General features: G+C 42.9%; 1 protein-coding gene across 1 annotated transcript in view; it reads right to left on the bottom strand.

Moving 5' to 3' along the window:
- The window catches only part of Adam32 (ADAM metallopeptidase domain 32), a 98350-nt gene that overhangs the window by 12026 nt on the left and 68054 nt on the right, over positions 1–18270 (bottom strand). The window contains exons 14-16 of the mRNA XM_008843369.1: positions 17747–17924; positions 13202–13306; positions 11093–11291 (exon numbers count right to left, since the gene is read on the bottom strand). Coding sequence (XP_008841591.1) covers positions 11093–11291; positions 13202–13306; positions 17747–17924 — 482 coding nt within the window. The remainder of the gene's footprint in view (positions 1–11092; positions 11292–13201; positions 13307–17746; positions 17925–18270) is intronic.

Genomic DNA, 18270 nt, shown 5'->3' with positions numbered 1-18270 from the left:
CTGGCTAATCAATTGTGGTGTTTCCAGGGACCAAATACTTAAGAAGCCTACTAAGTTTTTATTTGATCTGTATAAGCAGAAAAGCTCTACAACAAATGACAGAAAATTGACATTGGATCATAGCAATAGAGAATCCCGTTGAATCAACCAATTTCCAGACTTGAGACAGTTTACAGATCCAGAACCCCTTGAATGAAGGGAAGGCCAGTGCCCTTGAGGAAGGACCTTGTCACACTACCAAAGAGTTAGGTTGTTCTCCTTTCTCCCATCCTTCCCCGGAGGGACCTGTGGCCTTTTACTAGAGAAACCATACACTGGGGAGATGGAGATCATGAGACTTTCCAAGGCCCATTGCACACTGGTTCTGAGTCGACACTGATTCCAGGATACCCTAAAAAGCATTGTGGCCCTCCAGTAGGGGCTTACGGAGGTCAGGTGATAAATGGCTGAAGTCCGACTCACAGCAGGTCTGTGCAGTGGGCCCCCAATGTCATTCTATGGTTATTTCCATATGGAAATGTATAATTGGGATAGATATACTTAGAAATTGGCAGAATCCCCACATTGGTTCCCTGGAGTGAGGGCTATTTTGGTTGGCAAGGCCAAATGGAAACCACTGGAGTTGCCTCTTTCAGGGAAAAGAGTGAACCCAAAACAGTATTGTAGAAATTAGTGCCACCATCAAGGATTTGAAAGGTGCAGGGGTGGTGATTCCTACATCTCCCTTTAACTCTCCTATTTGGCCTGTGAAGAAGAAAGTTGGGTCATGGAGAATGACAGCTGACTATCAAAACTCAATAAAGTGCTGACTCCAGTTTGCAGCTGCTGTACCAGATGTGGTTTCCTTACTCAAGCAGATTAATCCATCTCCTAGTACCTGGTATGCAGCTATTGATGTGGCAAATGCCTTCTTTTCAATACTGGCTCACAAGGAACACCAGAAGCAATTTTCTTTCAGCTGGCGAAGCCAACAGTATACCTTTACTGTCCTACCTCAAAGTATATTAACTTTCTAGCCTTGTGCTTGTAACTTGGTTCAAAGGCAACTTGATCACCTGACTCTTCCACAAAATATCATGCTGGTCCGCTATATTGATGATGTTATGCTGACTGGATTCAGTGAGCAGGAGGTAGCAACCAGTCTGGGCTTGTTGGTATAGCATACTTCAAGGGCCTTCTACCTCAGTGAAATTTCTAGTTCAGTCGTGTGGAACATGCAGAGACATTCCTTCTAAGGTGAAAGATGAGTTATGGCACTTGGCCCCACCCCCCACCAAGAAAGAAGCACAATGCTTAATGGGCCTCTTTGGATTCTGGAGGCAGCACATTACTCATCAGGTGTGTTACTACAACGTGTATATCAAGTGACTCAGAAGGCAGCTAGCTTCAAGTGGGGCCTGGAACAGGAAAAGGCTCTTCAACTGGTCCAGGCTGATGTAAAGACTGCTCTGCCCCTTGTGCCATATGATCCAGAGGACCTGATGGTGCTTGAGGTATCAGCAGCAAACAGAAATGCTGTTTGGAGTCTCTGGGAGGCCCCCAAAGGGAAATCACAGTGGAGGCACTGGAATTTTGGAGGAAGGTTCTACCTTCATCTACAGACATCTACAGACAGCTCTTAGCCTGGTTTTGGGCCGTGGTGGAAACCAAATGCTTGACAATGGGCCATCACATCATCATGCAACCTGAGCTGCCCATTTCATGAGTTGGGTGTTACCTGACCCACCAAGCCATAAAGTAGGACATGCACAGCAACAATCCATTATGAGATGGAAGTGGTATATACGTGATTGGACTCGAGCAGGCCCAGAGGGCACAAGCAAGTTACGTGAAGAAGTTGCCCAAATGTCTATGGTTCCTACTCCCGTTACAATGCCTCCTGTTCTCAACCCTGTACCTGCGGCTTCATGGGGTGTGCCCTATGATCGGTTGACTGAGTAAGAGAAGACTAGGGCTTGGTTTACAGATGGTTCTGCACGCTATGCCGGCACCACTCAGAAGTGGAGGGCTGCAGCATTACAGCCAATTTCTGGAACAACCCTGAAGGACACTGGGTAAGAAAGTCTTCACAGTGGGCAGAACTTCAGGCAGTGCACATGGTAGTGCATTTTGCTTGGAAGGAGAAATGGTCAGAAGTGCAATTATATACTGATTCATGGGCTGTAAGCCAATGGTTTGGCTGGATGGTCAGGGACTTGGAAGGAGCATGATTGGAAAATTGGTGAGAAAGACATTTGGGGAAGAAGTATGTGGATAGATCTCTCCAAATGGGCAAAGGATGTGAACATACTTGTGTCTCATAAATGCTTATCAAAAAGTGGCTTCAGCAGAAGATGAATTCAATAACCAAGTAGATTGGATGACCCGCACTGTGGACTGTCAGCCTCTTTCTTCAGCTATCCCTGTCATTGCTCAATGGGCCCATGGACAAAGTGGCCATGGTGGCAGAGATGGAGGTTATGCATGGGCTCGACAGCATGGACTCCCACTCACGAAAGCTGACCTGGCTACAGCTGCTGCTGAGTACCAGATCTGCCAACAACAGAGACCAACACTGAGCCCCCGATATGGCACTGTTCGCCATGGTGACCAACCTGCAACCTGGTGGCACATTGACTACATTGGACCATTTCCACCATGGAGGGGACAGTGCTTTGTCCTTACAGGAACAGACACTTACTCTGGTTATGGATTTGTCTTTCCTGCAAGAAATGCTTCTGCCAAAACTACCATCCAGGGACTTACAGAATGCCTTATCCACCATCATCACTTCTGACAAGGGAATTCACTTCACAGACAAAGAAGTTTGACAGTGGGCCCGTGGTCATGGAATCCACTGGTCTTACCATGATCCCCACCGTCCTGAAGCAGCTGCTTGACAGGGCAATGGAATGGCCTCTTAAAAACACAGTTACAACACCAATTGGGTGGCAGTAGCCTGGAGGGCTGGGGCAGGGTCCTCCAAAAGGCAATGTATGCTTTGAATCAATGTCCAATATGTGGTACTATTTCTCCTATAGTCAGGATTCATAGGTCCAGTAATCAAGGGGTGGAAATGGAAATGAGTCCACTCACTATCACCCCTAGCAACCAGCAAGGAAAAGTTTTGCTTCCTGTACCTGAGACTTTGTACTCCGCTAACCTAGAAGTTTTGGTTCGGGGCGGGGCGGGGGGTTCTGCCAAGAGACACGACAAACATTCTGTTGAACTAGAAGCCAAGACTTCCCCCTGGCCACTCTGGACTTCTGATGCCCTCAAGTCAGCAGGCTAAGAAAGGAATAACAGTATTAGGAGGGGTGATTGACCCAGACTGCCAGGGGGAAACTGGGCTTTTTCTCCACAAGGGAGATAAGGAAGATTTGTCTGGAATGCAGGAGATTCCTTAGGGCATCTTGATAGGACAACAAATGGCCCAGATCCTTCAGGGAAGAAGGTATGGGTCACTTCTCCAGGAAAAAAGCCAAGACCTGTAGAGGTGCTTGCTAATGGTGGAGGAAATATAGACTGTAGTAGAGGAAGGCAGTTATAAATATCAGCTCAGGCCGTGTGACCAGTTGCAGAGATGTGGACTGTAGTCGACATAAGCATTTTTGTCCTATATGGTTAAGAATATGCTTCTGCATATATACACATATATTAAGCAAATATCTGTGCTGTTCCCTTTTGAATGTGTAATTGAGATTAAGTGTTAAGTGTTATGTGTTGTAAATCTATATTGTCATATTTAGTTTGTGAGATACTAAAGGACTAAGCATTCCTTGAAGACCTTACCAGGTACTCTAACATAATGCATTTGTGATTGAGAGTTATATCAATAGTCATATCATGTTAGGTGGATCATGATCTTGTCATTGTTTTCATTTGAAAATTAAGCATGACATAAAGAGATGGACATCAGATTGACAAAGGGTGGATTTGTGATGGCTAATCCTGGATGTCAACTAGATCTGGGATTAACTGAAATGAGAGAGACCTTCTTGATTATATCATTTGAAGCTGGAAGACCCCCCCCCTCCAAATGTAGGTATTACATTCTGATGGCAGGCCATGGCTGAAGGGAGCTTTTGTTTGTTTGTCTGTCTGTCTGTCTGTCTGTTTTGACCCTTGCCTTCATTCCCAGTGGTGAGTTTGTCTTGCTTCTGTGACCAACTTCTATGGATTCCATCATAGACTGAAGACTAGCAGATCTCTCGAAATCCTTCAGGCCTTCAGCACCAGACTGGGACTACTGAGACATCCAGCCTCGTGGACTGAGCAACTATCAGATTCTCAGCCTCTCCAGTGTGGTGTAGCCATTGTTGGACTACTTGGATTCTATCCTGTAAACTAATCTAATAAATCCCTATATATATAGTCATTGTACTGGTTCTGTTTCCTTAGGGGAGAACCCTGACTAATATACCTGTCCAGGGTCAAAATGCTGTACTTAGAATTCCTGTACTCTATTATCAAATTCTATGAAGTACAATCAAACCTATTGATACATTTTAGAGATTGTTGTTCATAGAAGATACTAAGGCAATAAATGTTGATACAAGAAAAATATTAGAAACAACTGAGGTAACCCTTCAGAAATATCAAGGCGTGGTAGTGAGCTTGGCAAGGTCCTTCCTGACAGCTGTTGGAGATGATTAGGCACAACAAAAGTCATTCCATAACAGCTGGAATAAAGAGACCACTGACATGTTAGGTCAAGTTGGAGCTTTGATAACCTGATTTATGACTCACATCATCTTTGAGTAATAGGCATTTTAGCCTAATATATCAAACCAAACCCTGTTTTATCCTCATTGGATTCCTGTTGCTGTGATAAAACACTGACCAAAAACTACGCTGGAGAGGAAAATGTTAATTTTGGATTAGAGTCTATCATTGAAGGGAGCCAAGACAGGCAGAAACTTGGAGGCAGGAGCTGAAGCAGAGACCGTGGAGGAATGCTGCTTATCGGCTCGCTTCCCTTGGCTTGGTCAGATATGTTCCTCACACAGCCCAGGCCACCTGTGCAGTGATGGCACCACCCACAGTGTGCTGGGCCCTCCTACATAAATTTGCAATTAAGAAAATGTCCCACAGATGTGCCCACAGCCAATCTGATGGCAGAAATCCTTCAGTTGAGCTTCCTCATTCCTAGGGGTGTCAAGGTGACAGTGGAAGTTAACCATCTCATTGTCCCTGAGTCCATTTTCCCTTCCTAGCTGCCTCCATCTCCTAACCTGAGCCTTAATGACAACAGTTCCCTAAGCGCAGACAGCATGGTCATGTCTCACCTTCTCTGGCATTTTGTTTCCGACGGCACCTCAACTGCACTATTTGCTATCAAAATATAAAGTCTTTTTTTTTTTCATTTAAAAATTGAAACCTAATTTTTGGTCTCTTACTTAAATACATCTACTGACTTATCACACACTAAGGAAAAGAATTCTGCTTTTCCATTCACAGTTCACTACCTTTCAGTTCAGCCACAGCCCCTGAAATCTTGCCACGTATCACATTTCATTGTCAGTGCTAAAAACACTGGCTGCATTCCCGACTGAAATGCTCTTTCCCAAATCACCCCTCAACTGGCTGTTTCTTGCGAGATTCTACTCAAGTTTCATTTGCACGGAGAGTCACATCTGAATGCCCCACCCACCGCAGCATCTCCTTTGTAATTAATTTGTCCTATTGCTCTGTTTGTGTTTTTCTATTATTGCCACTGCGAAATTTTCATTTGTTTATCTTTTCATATATTTATATTTTGTCTGATCCATTTACTGGAATTTAATATCCCTAAGAATAGGAATCATTATAAGAATGCAATTCTTACCTATATTCTCAAACTAAGACATCTACTCTACCCAGTCAGGGTACTAAATAAATATTTATTGAATTAAATTTTAAAACTGTCACTATAGCTGATCATATCTATGATTTCTCTTTCTAATGAAGTTAACAATCAAAATCATGACACTTCCAACTTAAATGACACTTGTTCTGTTAAAAGCCATAGAGGTGTTTTAAGAAGAATCTTTGAAATGAACTCCTTTGTGGTTTCTTAAATTATTTTTCTAATGCATTTTTACTAATCTCATTAGAGTTTCTTTTATAGACCTGAAACTTTTTATTGAACAAGGGACAACCGATCCAACATTTTTCCAAAAACACTACAGATGGATGCAATTTAAAATTCCCATAAAGAGATGAGATGAGATGTTTTCTTCACAGAACTGGAAAAGGTAATTAATACGGTTTCCTAACTGATCTTCTGTCAGAATAATCTATCCATTGCTCAAAGTGCTGGACTGATGTCCCTGCTCTTATGTATTGTGGTCTCTCTTTCTCTTCACACTTGATTTATATGCTTAGGTGCTCTGATGTCAAGTGTACATCATGTACCACTATTGCAGCTTCTTGCTGAGCTGACTGGTTTATCGTATATGACAGGATGTCTTCCCTTCTTCATGTCATGCTAGGTACACCCTTAAAGCTGAAGTGAGCCTCTTGCACACAGGAGAGTTAAGCCTTTTCCAGGATATGGAGGACAGCCATGCAAGATGCTCCAAGTTCAGTTGCGAGGGAGTTGGCTAGTTTTCTGTGACTGTAGTTCAAGTGTCTAATCTCTGAGTATCTGTGGAATAGCTACAGAGTGGGGACCCATAGCTGAGGGCAATAAGAGACACCAGGGCTCAGGGACATAATACCCCTTCCCGAGTAATTGAAGAGCTGGGGGATACAGAGTATGGCCACAGTGCTGGCATCTGAAACACGAGCCAGAATGGGGTGATTGCAGAGCCGGAGGCCGTAGTGGGTACAAGAGAGAAGCCATGTTTGGGGTCAGGGTTTTAGATGGGGCTGTGAGTGGCCGCCCCATATTCTAGAAGCTGGACAACGGGAGCCTCTTGGCAAGGTGGAGAGGTGTACTTCTGGTTTCCCTTTCCAGGAGCATAGGAGGAAGATGTCTGCTGGTAGCCAATCTGGCAAAGATCCCATTGTCCTCTTCTCAGCATACCAGTGCAGGTCACAGGGGAGCCTACTGTGTAGGGTAAGATTGCTCAGCATCACTGAGCATCAGGAAAATATGAAAGAACAATCAAAACGAGATATTGCCTCACAGCTGTTAGGATGCGTGACAAAAAAATCCAAACGTGAACAATTTAGAGTACCAGGAATGAATAGGAAGTCAGGTACCTGCTGGTGGGCAGGTAACAGATAAAGTGCTGTGGAATCCATGGGAAATAGTACAGAGCTTCCTCAAAAACTCACAAAAGAACTCTCTTCTTATTCAGAGAACCACATTAGTGCATTCAAATGAAATGAAAGCACTTTTGCAGAGATGTATGTCTGTCCAGACTACTGATTTCATAATTCATAATACCCAAGACTTTGAAACAAATGAACAAGTAAGAGAATAATGAATGTGTTAAAGTGATTTATAGAAGGTAGAATAGATGATAGAAGAAACATAGATGATAGATAGATGGTAGGTAGGTAGGTAGAAGATAGATAGATAGATAGATAGATAGATGATAGATAGATAGATAGATAATAGATAGATAATAGATAGATAGATAGATAGATAGATAGATAGATAGACAGAAATAACCTATAAGATAGAGATGCAGTAAAGGATTTTCTAAACCTGACATTAATTGCTCAGGAAATGAGGTCAAGAATCAACAAATGGGACCTCATTAAACTAAAAAGCTTCTATACATCAAATGAAGCAACCAAGGAAGTGAAGAGAAATCCCACAGAATGGGACAAAATCTTTATCAGTGACACATCTGACAGAGGTTTAACATCCAGAATATATATAAAGAAGTCAAAAAACAAAGAATCGAGAGACAAATGACCCAATTAAAAGATGGGCTAAAGATCTAAACAGAGAGTTCTCAAAAGAAGAAATAAAGATGGCTAAGAAACCACACCCTGTTCAGAATAGTTATTATCAAGAGAACAAATGATATCAAATGTTCAAGAGGATGTGGGGAAAGGGGAGCACTCATCCACTGCTGGTGGGGCTGCAAACTGGTTCAGCCCCTATGGAAAGCAGTGTGGAGAACCCTTAACAAACTACAAATGCACCTACCATTTGACCCAGTTATACCACTCCTTGGCATATACCCAAAAAACTCATCCTATTGCAGAGACACTTGTACATCCATGTTTGTTGCTACCCTTTTCATAATAGCTAAGAGGTGGAAGCAACCTAAGTGTCCCTCAGTTGATGAGTGGATAGTGAAAATGTGGTACCAAGATAATGAAAAGGAACCAGGGAAGTAAAGGAAAAGAAAGAACCTGAGAGAGAAGAACAGTAGGAAACAATTCTGTTACTAAGGGAAATATGGATAAAAATGTGGTTATTTAAATGAAAGGGGGAGGGAGGGTTATATAAGGAACCTTGGAGATAAAGGGAAAGAAAGAGGTCAAGAGAAGTGCGACCATAGGAGAAGGGTATTATCAAAGGAGAAACGGGGGAAATGGGGACACTTCAAATGGGGAAACCATGGTGGAAGGGTTAGACAGTGAGAGAGATAAATAATACCTAGCTAGTTTTAGAAAGCCAGAGGGAACCATATTAGTCCAACAATCTACTGACAAATTATACATACATTATCTCTACATGAGTCTACGTGTATAGCTAAAGTCTACATAACAAGAAATCATGCCAGACAGGAGATACTTTCCTTTGAGTTGCTGGCCAGAGTGGCCCAAGAGACTCCCAAAATTACTCAGGCCATTGCCATAGCCCCTGATGGCCTCCCAGAACTCGAAGGTAAGACCCTACTGCCGAAGACAGAGCATATGTCAGACACAGGATTTGGAGAAATAGAGCTGCAACTGACCTGAAACCACTTCCCCTGAAGGCAGCTCTCATGGCTTTGGAGAGCGGTATGAAGGTGCCAAGGGAAAACATCAGTGGATGAGCCAGCACCAGCTTCAAGACCAAATAACCACATCAATGGCCAGCACAGCATACTCCATTGGTGCAGTAGTGGCACTTTTGTCTTGGGGGCAATCAACACCTACCCAATTTGACTAAAAGCCCACTCAAAGGGAGGAAACTCAAGTGTGGTACTGTAATATAACCTAATACACAGGGCTGGAGTGGTCATAGATCTTAGCAAAACCCCCAAAACTCTCACATCACTAGACTGATGTGATTTCTTACTATATGAAAAATATGTATCCTTCTATTTACAGACAAGTATCCCAGCCTCCATTCATCAAAAAAGTTCATTTTGCAGTAGTCAGAGACTAATACCAAGTACTACAACTGGTCACACATGTACTTTGTCTATGACTTGTCCAGGCCTAAGGGACACATCTGCAATGCAACCTCTACACCTAAGGCTCATGGAGCATAGAACGGGGATAAAGGACACTAAGGATCAGTTCTCAGTAATGAAGCTCCCTCAGACAGCAGAGGGCCAGGAACAGAGAAGGTAACAAATGGCCAAAGTGTAGAGCTCAAGAGTCTGCAAAATAATGGTCCTTGGACAGGACCCCTTTATTAAACTTTATCCACCCAAGGCTCAGGGACCATCTCAGAAGAGGGAGGGGAAACTGTAAGAGCCAGGGAGGATGGACCTGACCATATGGGAACAGAGTAATACAAGCTCCTGGGAATCTGCTCATATGATTCTATGGCAATGGCGTCAGCATACACAAGTACCATGCAAACTCAGGCAGACAGTATCCCAACATAGAACTGGAAAAATGAACAGCAGACGCCAATCTTATCTAAAGGAATGTTGGCAACTGATTGCTGCTAGATGGAAGAAGAGCTGACCTTCCTAAAACAAGGGATGATTCTAGATAGGCTGACTAGACTCAGCAGATGGACTTGCACTGGGGAAATGCTGGGAGCACTGACAACACACTGAGCAGTAACAGGGATGACAGAGTATATGGACTCCAGTGGGGGGGGGTCCTATGGGAGGATGCCATTTGGGATGGGGATATAAAGATGATAAAGATTGTTTAGGAAGTTCTATATGAAATACACACAAAAAATTAATTTAAAAATGTAAAAAAAAGAAAAATTAATGTGTTAAAAATAATTTATAGGAGGCTGGAGAGATGGCTCAGCAGTTAAGAACACTGGTTGTTCTTGCAGAAGATCTGGGTTTGAATCCCAGCACCCACATGGCAGCTAACAATTGTACATAACTCCAGTCCCAGGGGATCCAACAGCCTCTTCTGTCCTCTGCAGGCATTGCATGACACAGGTGCACTTACCTACATGCAAGCAATACACGCATACACATAAAATAAAAATAATAAATAAAAAATTGTTTAAAGTTTAAAAAATGATTTATAGAAAATAAATGAATAGATAGATGATAGATGATGATGATAGTAGATAGATAGATAGATAGATAGATAGATAGATAGATAGATGATAGATAGATAGATAGATAGATAGATAGATGATAGAAGACAGATGATAGATAATAATAGAAAGATAAAAGATAGATGACAGATAGAAAGATAAATGATAGGTAGATGATAGATAGATGATAGATTTGTAGATAAATGACAGAGAGAGACAGAATGAAATGTTCTGTCCCAGCATAGATGAAGCTATCTGTAACAAGAATGACTCTGGAGGACATTGTACTGAGTGACATTACTCAGATACAGAGAGGTAAATACTACATCATCTCACATGTGAAAACAATGTCAAATTCACAGAAACACAGAGAAATCGTGGTTTCCAGAGAGGATATGGTCAAGAGTTTCCACGTTTGATTTCTACGAAACAGCCAAGTTCACCAGAAAGAGAAGAACATGACCACCTGAAACAGTGCTGCTCTGCACCCGGAATTTGTGACAAGGGCAGATCACAAGATGTTTCAAACAGAAGATAATAACTACAGGAGACAGGTACTTCAGTGAGCTTGATTATGGTGACTATCTCCAAATACATACATATATCAAAATACCAAGTCATATACCCAAAGGCAATTTTTATTTGACAATTATACTCTATTAAAGATGTAAAAGCTTATGCAAATATTAAAAAAAAATTGAAGTCTGTGTTTCCGGCTCTTCTGGTACTGTTAATAGAAATACTGAGTACCAGCTACTTAGATGTAACAAAAATTACCTTTTCCAAAATGGTGCTCACATCGTGCGTCCAGATCATGGCAATCTCCATCATAACAAAAAAAACTATTTTTTTTGCACATGTTTCCATCTTGTATAGTTATGTCAGGCGGGCATCTTGCTGTGCTGCCATTGCAGAACTCAGGGATGTCACATTCTCTGTGCTTTGCAGGCCTGCATTCCTGGCCTTTTGCTAAAAACTAACAGGAAAATAATGTAAAATTAGCCTTACATGTAACACTACTGTACTCATCAGGATTTCATGGATTATTTGTAATTTTTTAAAAATACTTTATTATTTTTATTTTGTGTATATGAGTGTACTGCTTGCATGTATGTAAGTGCACCCGTGTCAGGCAATGCCCATGGAGGTCAGAAGGCATTGTCAGATGCCCTGGAACTGGAGTTAAGGACAGTTGTTAGCTGCCATGTGGGTGCTGGGAACTGAACCCAGGTCCTCTGCAAGAGCAGCCAGTGCTCATAACTGCTGGACCAACTCTCCAGCCCAGATTATTTGTACTTTTGATTCATTTGTGTCCATTCATCTCTTGGCATAAGTATTACTCATTTAAAAATGAGGCAAATGTTTGTGTGGAAAGAAGGTTTCAGCTGGGGAGATGGCTCAGTGGGTAAAGTGTTTGCTGGGGAGCATGAGGACCTGAGTTCAGATCCCCAGAACTCACATACTGGACACAACAGCATGTTCCAGGAACCTGGGAGCTGGGGAGGTAGGTGGAGACAAAGGACCCCAGGGGCTCAGCAGCCACCAGTCTAACTGAAGGCATGGGCTTCAACTTTAGTAAGAACTTTGTCTCAAAGAAATGAAGTGGAGAGATGACAGATGTAAAACGCCCTAACATCAGCCTCTGGCCTCCACATGCACAGGCGAGTGCATTCCAACACACACACACACACACACACACGCACACATACATGTACAGACACACACACACACACACACACACACAAAGCTTTATGCTTTCACTACAAGGGGGAAGGATTACATTCAGCTTTGGAAATCGCTCCTTCAGAGTGAAAATATTTTACTTAAGTCAATTTTCAAAAAGATATACTCGCTCATACCACACTTTGAAGTATGGGATCCTTACAATTCTACGACAAATGTCAAGCAAGTAACGGAGAAGAGTGGAGGGAAACAGGACAGTGACCGAAGAAGCACTGCACCTTGGGAAGCTTTGAGCACCGAGCCCGCCTGCTACCTTTCTCCCGCACCATGCTACCATGAGTTATTTATTTCAGATACAGAATTCTGAAAGTTCACATCAATCGTAAGGAGAATCTACCTCATACTTCCTAACTGACTAGTTCATTTGGCACTAAAAGTCTACAGAAGAACACTAAAACCATACAATGTGCATCTTGGGAAAACTCAGCGGGGAACAGTGAGTAAGATGAAGTACAGGCAGTTCAACAACGGTGTCCTTGGAGCACATGACAAGTGCACTGGACGCTGCAAGGCCAAGAGGGAACAGCACTCCCCAGGTGACCTCTCAGTAAAATGGTCTTTTCTTTGAAAATAAGTCCATACTTCAATCTTTATAATGCCTAGTCCTCTTTGGAAACTATCTGCTGCACCTCTGCAGTCCTCTAGTTCCAGCTACGTGGGAGACTGAAGCAGGAGGTTTGTAAATTCAAGGCCAGCCAGGACCACCAAATGAATTCAAGGACAGCAGAGGATGGCTAGACAGACTCTGCCTTCAAAACAAAAGGAAGAAGGAAAACCACTTCAAGTCAATGAGCATGTTGATAAAAGACAAAAAGTCCAACGTAGAAGAAAAGCTCACTAAATCAGAAATGGGTTCTAGGTGGGCGTGGTGGCACCCCTTAAGTCCCAGCACTGGGGAGGCAGAGGCATGCTGATCTCTGTGAGATGGAGGCCAGCCTGGTCTACACAATGAGCTCCAGACCTGCTGAGGCTACAGAGAGACACCATCTCAAAAACACATGCAAAGAAATGGATTCCTAATTTATTATTTTTCTTTACTTAAAAAGTAATGTGTTCTGACATACAACTGTAGTCTTGTGTTTGAATATATCCTGCACATGATTCATTATGTACTTATAACATGTTACTAAAATTAAATCTCACCTTACAAGCTTCACAGCAGGTTGATGTGGGAGATTGGCTGTCACACTCCTTTCCTGGTTTTAGTACACAGCTTTGAGGATCACAACAGCTGTCGGGTCCACATTGCTGCCAAGAAAAACACATGATGACAACAAGAAGTGGTAGGAGCTGTGTTCGCTGGGAAGCACCTGGCGAGACTGATGGGTGTCCGTTCCAGCATCTCTAAGCACTTCAAATGCTAACATAGGACTTTTGCTTTAGGTCATAATAGACTGATATGCTACCTCTCTTCCTATCTAATTAGAAGCTTTAGAAAAATACATGAATAACTTTTCACAGAAGTTGGGTATAATAGGTAAAGAAGAACCACAATCAAATAGAGAAGAACTGAAGCGAAAGCTTGGGAGGGGTTTTCACAAACAGACCGTGATGATCCTGGTGACTTCAAAAGACTGCTTGAACTGCTGATTAGTAAGTTGTGAGGTTATTATTGAATGCTGAATCATCTAACAAGAGCTTCCAATTATATGCAGCACTCATAGTTGCTTAGGTTTCAAAGAACAGTAGAGGGCTGGTGAGATGGCTCAGCATTTACAGTGTACGAGACACTGCAGAGAAACATCCAGGAACAGTAATAGAAACAAACATCCCAACAGAAATCATGAGAGAGAAATGGAAAAAAAGCAGTGTTCCAACTAAACGTGAGACAACACTGAACAGTCTAATGTGTGTGTGATTGGAATTCAAAAACGTTAACTTTAGTATTTGTTTCTGGGGAAACACAAAGAGCCAATAAATATTCTGTAAAGTATTCAGTGCCTTACTTAGCCTTCAGGGTAATGCGAATTAAAACTACCTTGAGGTCCATGTCACCATAGTCAGAACGGCTGTATTCAGGTGTCAAGTCCTCCTTCACTGCTGGTATGTGTGAAAACTGTGCAGCCAGTGAGGAAACCAATGCAGATCACTTTCCAAAAACCAGACACAGAACTTCCACAGGACCCTGCTTCTCCATCCTGAGCACAGATCCTAAGGCCTCTAGATCCTTTTACAGAGATGCTTGTTCATCCATGTTCATTGCTGCCCTGTTCACGATAGCTTGGTAATGGAATTAGCCTAGATGTCCATAAACTGATGAATGGGTAATGAAAATGCAGTATATATGCACAATGCAATTTTATTCAGCTATAATGAAAGCTAAATTGTAGAATTCACAGGTAAATTGATGGAACTGAAAATACATTGAGGTAGCCCAGCACAGGAAAACAGACATTGCATTGCACTGTTCTCCCTCAGTGCCGGGGGGACCCTCCTTCTGCACTGTGGGTCAGAGAGGCCCCAGAGATCCTCAAAACTATGAAGCTCTTGCCGTTCCTCTTGGTTGCCCAGCAGATCAGATAAGACCCTATTGCTGAAGACAGCATCCACCTTGGATGTATGGTATAGACAAACCAAGCTGCATCAGAGCGTGCTAGCTTTCATCAGCTTGGAAGGTGCTATGCAGACTTCAGGCGGAGAAAATAACAGTCTTATCAACTGTGAATACTCTGATCTACAAAACCACACATAACCTGTGTACCTTGTCTGATAGTGGCATCTTCCAGGGAGACAAAAATCTTTTTTAAATTCCAGCACGGATCGGTGGGAACTCTGAGAGCCCTAGCTGAGGAGCTATTGACTGACTAATGCCTGCTGGGGGGAGGGAGACTCACTTTTCTTTAGCAGTGTGGTGTCTGGTAGGTTCTCCATACTCAAGTGGATGACCTCATGCTCATGTGCATATGAACACCATTAATTTGACTCAGTGGGTTAAGATGATAGATGATTGATAGATAGATGATAGATAGATTAAGATACATAGATACATAGATGATAGATAAATGGAAGACATGAACTTGGGAGGGAGATGTGATGGGGTTTGATGAGGAGTCAGGAGGGTAACTGAAGGGTGGATATTATCAGGATAAATTGCATGCATGTACACTGATTAGTGTTTGTCAACTTGACACAAAACTAGAGTCACCTGGGAAGAGGGATTGTCAATTGTGGCATTTTTTCCATCAGACTGGTTTGTGGCCATGTCTGTGGGGCACTGATACAGAAGGGCCCATCCCACTGTGGGTGGTGTCATCCCTGGGCAGCTGGGTTATGTAAGAGGGGTGGCTAAGTAGGCCAGGGGGAGTAAGCCGGTGAGCAGCGCTCCTCCGTGGTCTCTGCTTCACTTCCTGCCTCCAGGTTCCTGCCTTGAGTTCCTGCCCTGACTTCCCTCAGTGATGGACTGTGACAGAGTTGTAAAATGAAATAAATTCTTTCTCCCCAAGTCGGTTTTGGTCAATGTTTATCACAGAAACCAAATGAGGACAAAGTATATGAAATTTTCAATGAATAAATAAAAATAAAGCTTTTTAAAAGAAATATGAGCCTCAGCAAGTAAGGACACTTGCCATCAAGCCCACTGACTTGAGTTTGATCTCCAGGACCCACATAGTGGAAGGAAAGAACCAACCCCTCCCCAATTTGTATGCATATGCACACATGCACGTGCACACACACACACACACACACACACACACACACACAAACAAACACACAGGAAAGGCATCCCACTTTCATAAACTGGAAAAATTGATACTAATACAATGTTCTTACTAACCAGAGTGAGCTAGAGAATCAAAGCTATTCCTACCAAATTAACAACAGCATTCTTCAAAGATGCAGGAAAAGAATCCTAAAATTTGTAGGCCATCATAGAAGACATGAAAGCTGAAGAAGTCCTAAAAACACCAAAGAAGTAAAAAAGCAATATACTGAGTACTAAACATACCACAGAGCCATAACACCAGAATGGCATGGTATTAACAGAGAAACACACATGGAGAGCTAAGGACAAAGCGAGAACCCAGAACTACTCAGGCATTTACAACAACTGACTTTAGGAGACGCATGAGAGAAAACGCACTGTGCTGTAAGACAAAGTCAACGGTGAGAACCATTGCACTTTGAAGCAATGTGGAAGAATCTCAAAAAAACTGGACAGGAAGAAGCAAGATAAGGAGACCCGTGTACCGCATGTTCACTTAAATGGTTCCTGTATTGAGAAAAGTGACAGGACGGGAAGCTGCCTGGAGACAAGCAGAGGGGGAGAGGCTGGAGGAAGGCAGGGTGCAGGCTGCAAAGAGGAGCGATCCATCTCCTTGCAGTCAGAGTTCCACGTGTCTGTCAAACTCATCACTCTGCACATAAATTGGTGTGCTTGATTTTGTGTAGATTACAACCCAGGAAAACTTTTGTAAGGAAATTAATAAGAGTAAAGGGGAACTTATTCTAAGCAATGGTAAGATCTTTTTTTTTTTTTTTTTTTTGGTCTTTTTGAGACAGGGTCTCCCTGCTGTAGCTCCAGCTGGCTGGAACTCGCTGTGTAGACCAGGCTGGCCTCGAATTCACAGAGATCCACCTGTCTCTGCCTCCTGAACACTGGGATTAAAGGCATGTGCCACCACTCATGCTAGACATAGTTGCTTTTAAAATGTAAGATGCAGTCAAGTAATTTAGTTTGAGGTATTTAAGAAACCTACTATTCCTATCTTAAGTGAGTACTTCATGATGTCACTGCAGGTACCATATCACCTGTCCTGTTTGCGCTCAGTATGTTTTCAGGGCCTCCTTCGAGGCCAGTGGTCAAAATGACCAAGCACTCAGTATGTGTCACAGCACAGATCCACTCCGCACGCTGCCAAAGCCATGACAAAGCTATGTTCTGAAACCAATGTGTTGGACCGATGACAGCTTCATCCTAAATACACATTCATAAAGTATGTAAAGGTTAGGGAGAGATGTGCAAGTCTCATATTTCACATGAATGCAAAGCCTTACTGTAAACTTCACCAATCAATAAACCTTGCAGCACAATTTAATTTGTTCCAACTCAACCTGTGACACCTGAGGAGTGCACACCTGTGACCTGTGACACCTGCGGAGTGCACACCTGTTACTTGTGACACCGGCAGAGTGCACTCCTGTGACCTGTGACACCTGCGGAGTGCACACCTGTTACTTGTGACACCGGCAGAGTGCACTCCTGTGACCTGTGACACCTGCGGAGTGCACACCTGTTACTTGTGACACCTGAGGAGTGCACACCTGTGACCTGTGACACCTGCGGAGTGCACACCTGTTACTTGTGACACCGGCAGAGTGCACTCCTGTGACCTGTGACACCTGCGGAGTGCACACCTGTTACTTGTGACACCGGCAGAGTGCACTCCTGTGACCTGTGACACCTGCGGAGTGCACACCTGTTACTTGTGACACCGGCAGAGTGCACTCCTGTGACCTGTGACACCTGCGGAGTGCACACCTGTTACTTGTGACACAGGCAGAGTGCACTCCTGTGACCTGTGACACCTGCTGAGCGCACGCCTGTGAGACATCACTTTCGTCATTTACCACCAGGACTCTGCATGGTATTCAGTCAACATTCAGAAGTAGAATACTTATGGAAAAGAATAAATTTCATTGTTTATTACTTATTGATTTATTTTCGATTTTCCTAGTTATCAGACTTACGTTTTTATTACCGCAATCACAAGCTTCTTTTCCCTCCACAATGCCATTTCCACAGAATGGTCTCGGACTCACTTGAAATTGTGGTTTATTTTGAAGACATTTGGCACCCACATTCAAAATGAAATTTTGAAAGTCATTCAAACTGCAATTGCTGAAAATCTTCCTGCCACTGGTCTGCCTAAAGATTAATGCAAATAATGTCACAGAATTTTCTCAAAGCATCATTCCATGTCATACATTAAATTCACAGTATTGTTTAATGGGCAATACTGAATATTTCTAATAGGTGTCTATAGTCACTCTGGAGGAGACCATGAGATTTTATTCATTGGAATACATTTAGTCACTTTAATAAATAGATACAAAGCAAAAGCAGAATCCTGATATAAAATAACAAAGAGACTCCCTGCGTGCAGTCCCGACTCCCAGCTCTGCTCAGGTCGCACGGCTCCTTCCGTCCACCAGGCCTGTGAGCTCCCTGGCCTCAGTGTTCTTTCTTTCATCCCATTCCCCCAGGACCTAGC

This window comes from Nannospalax galili, unplaced genomic scaffold (genome assembly GCF_000622305.1).
Source record: "Nannospalax galili isolate Female #2095 unplaced genomic scaffold, S.galili_v1.0 scaffold1871, whole genome shotgun sequence".
NCBI classification, from domain to species: domain Eukaryota; kingdom Metazoa; phylum Chordata; class Mammalia; order Rodentia; family Spalacidae; genus Nannospalax; species Nannospalax galili.
Note: the sequence above shows the minus strand (reverse complement) of the source record. Positions and strands in the feature narration are given on the sequence as shown.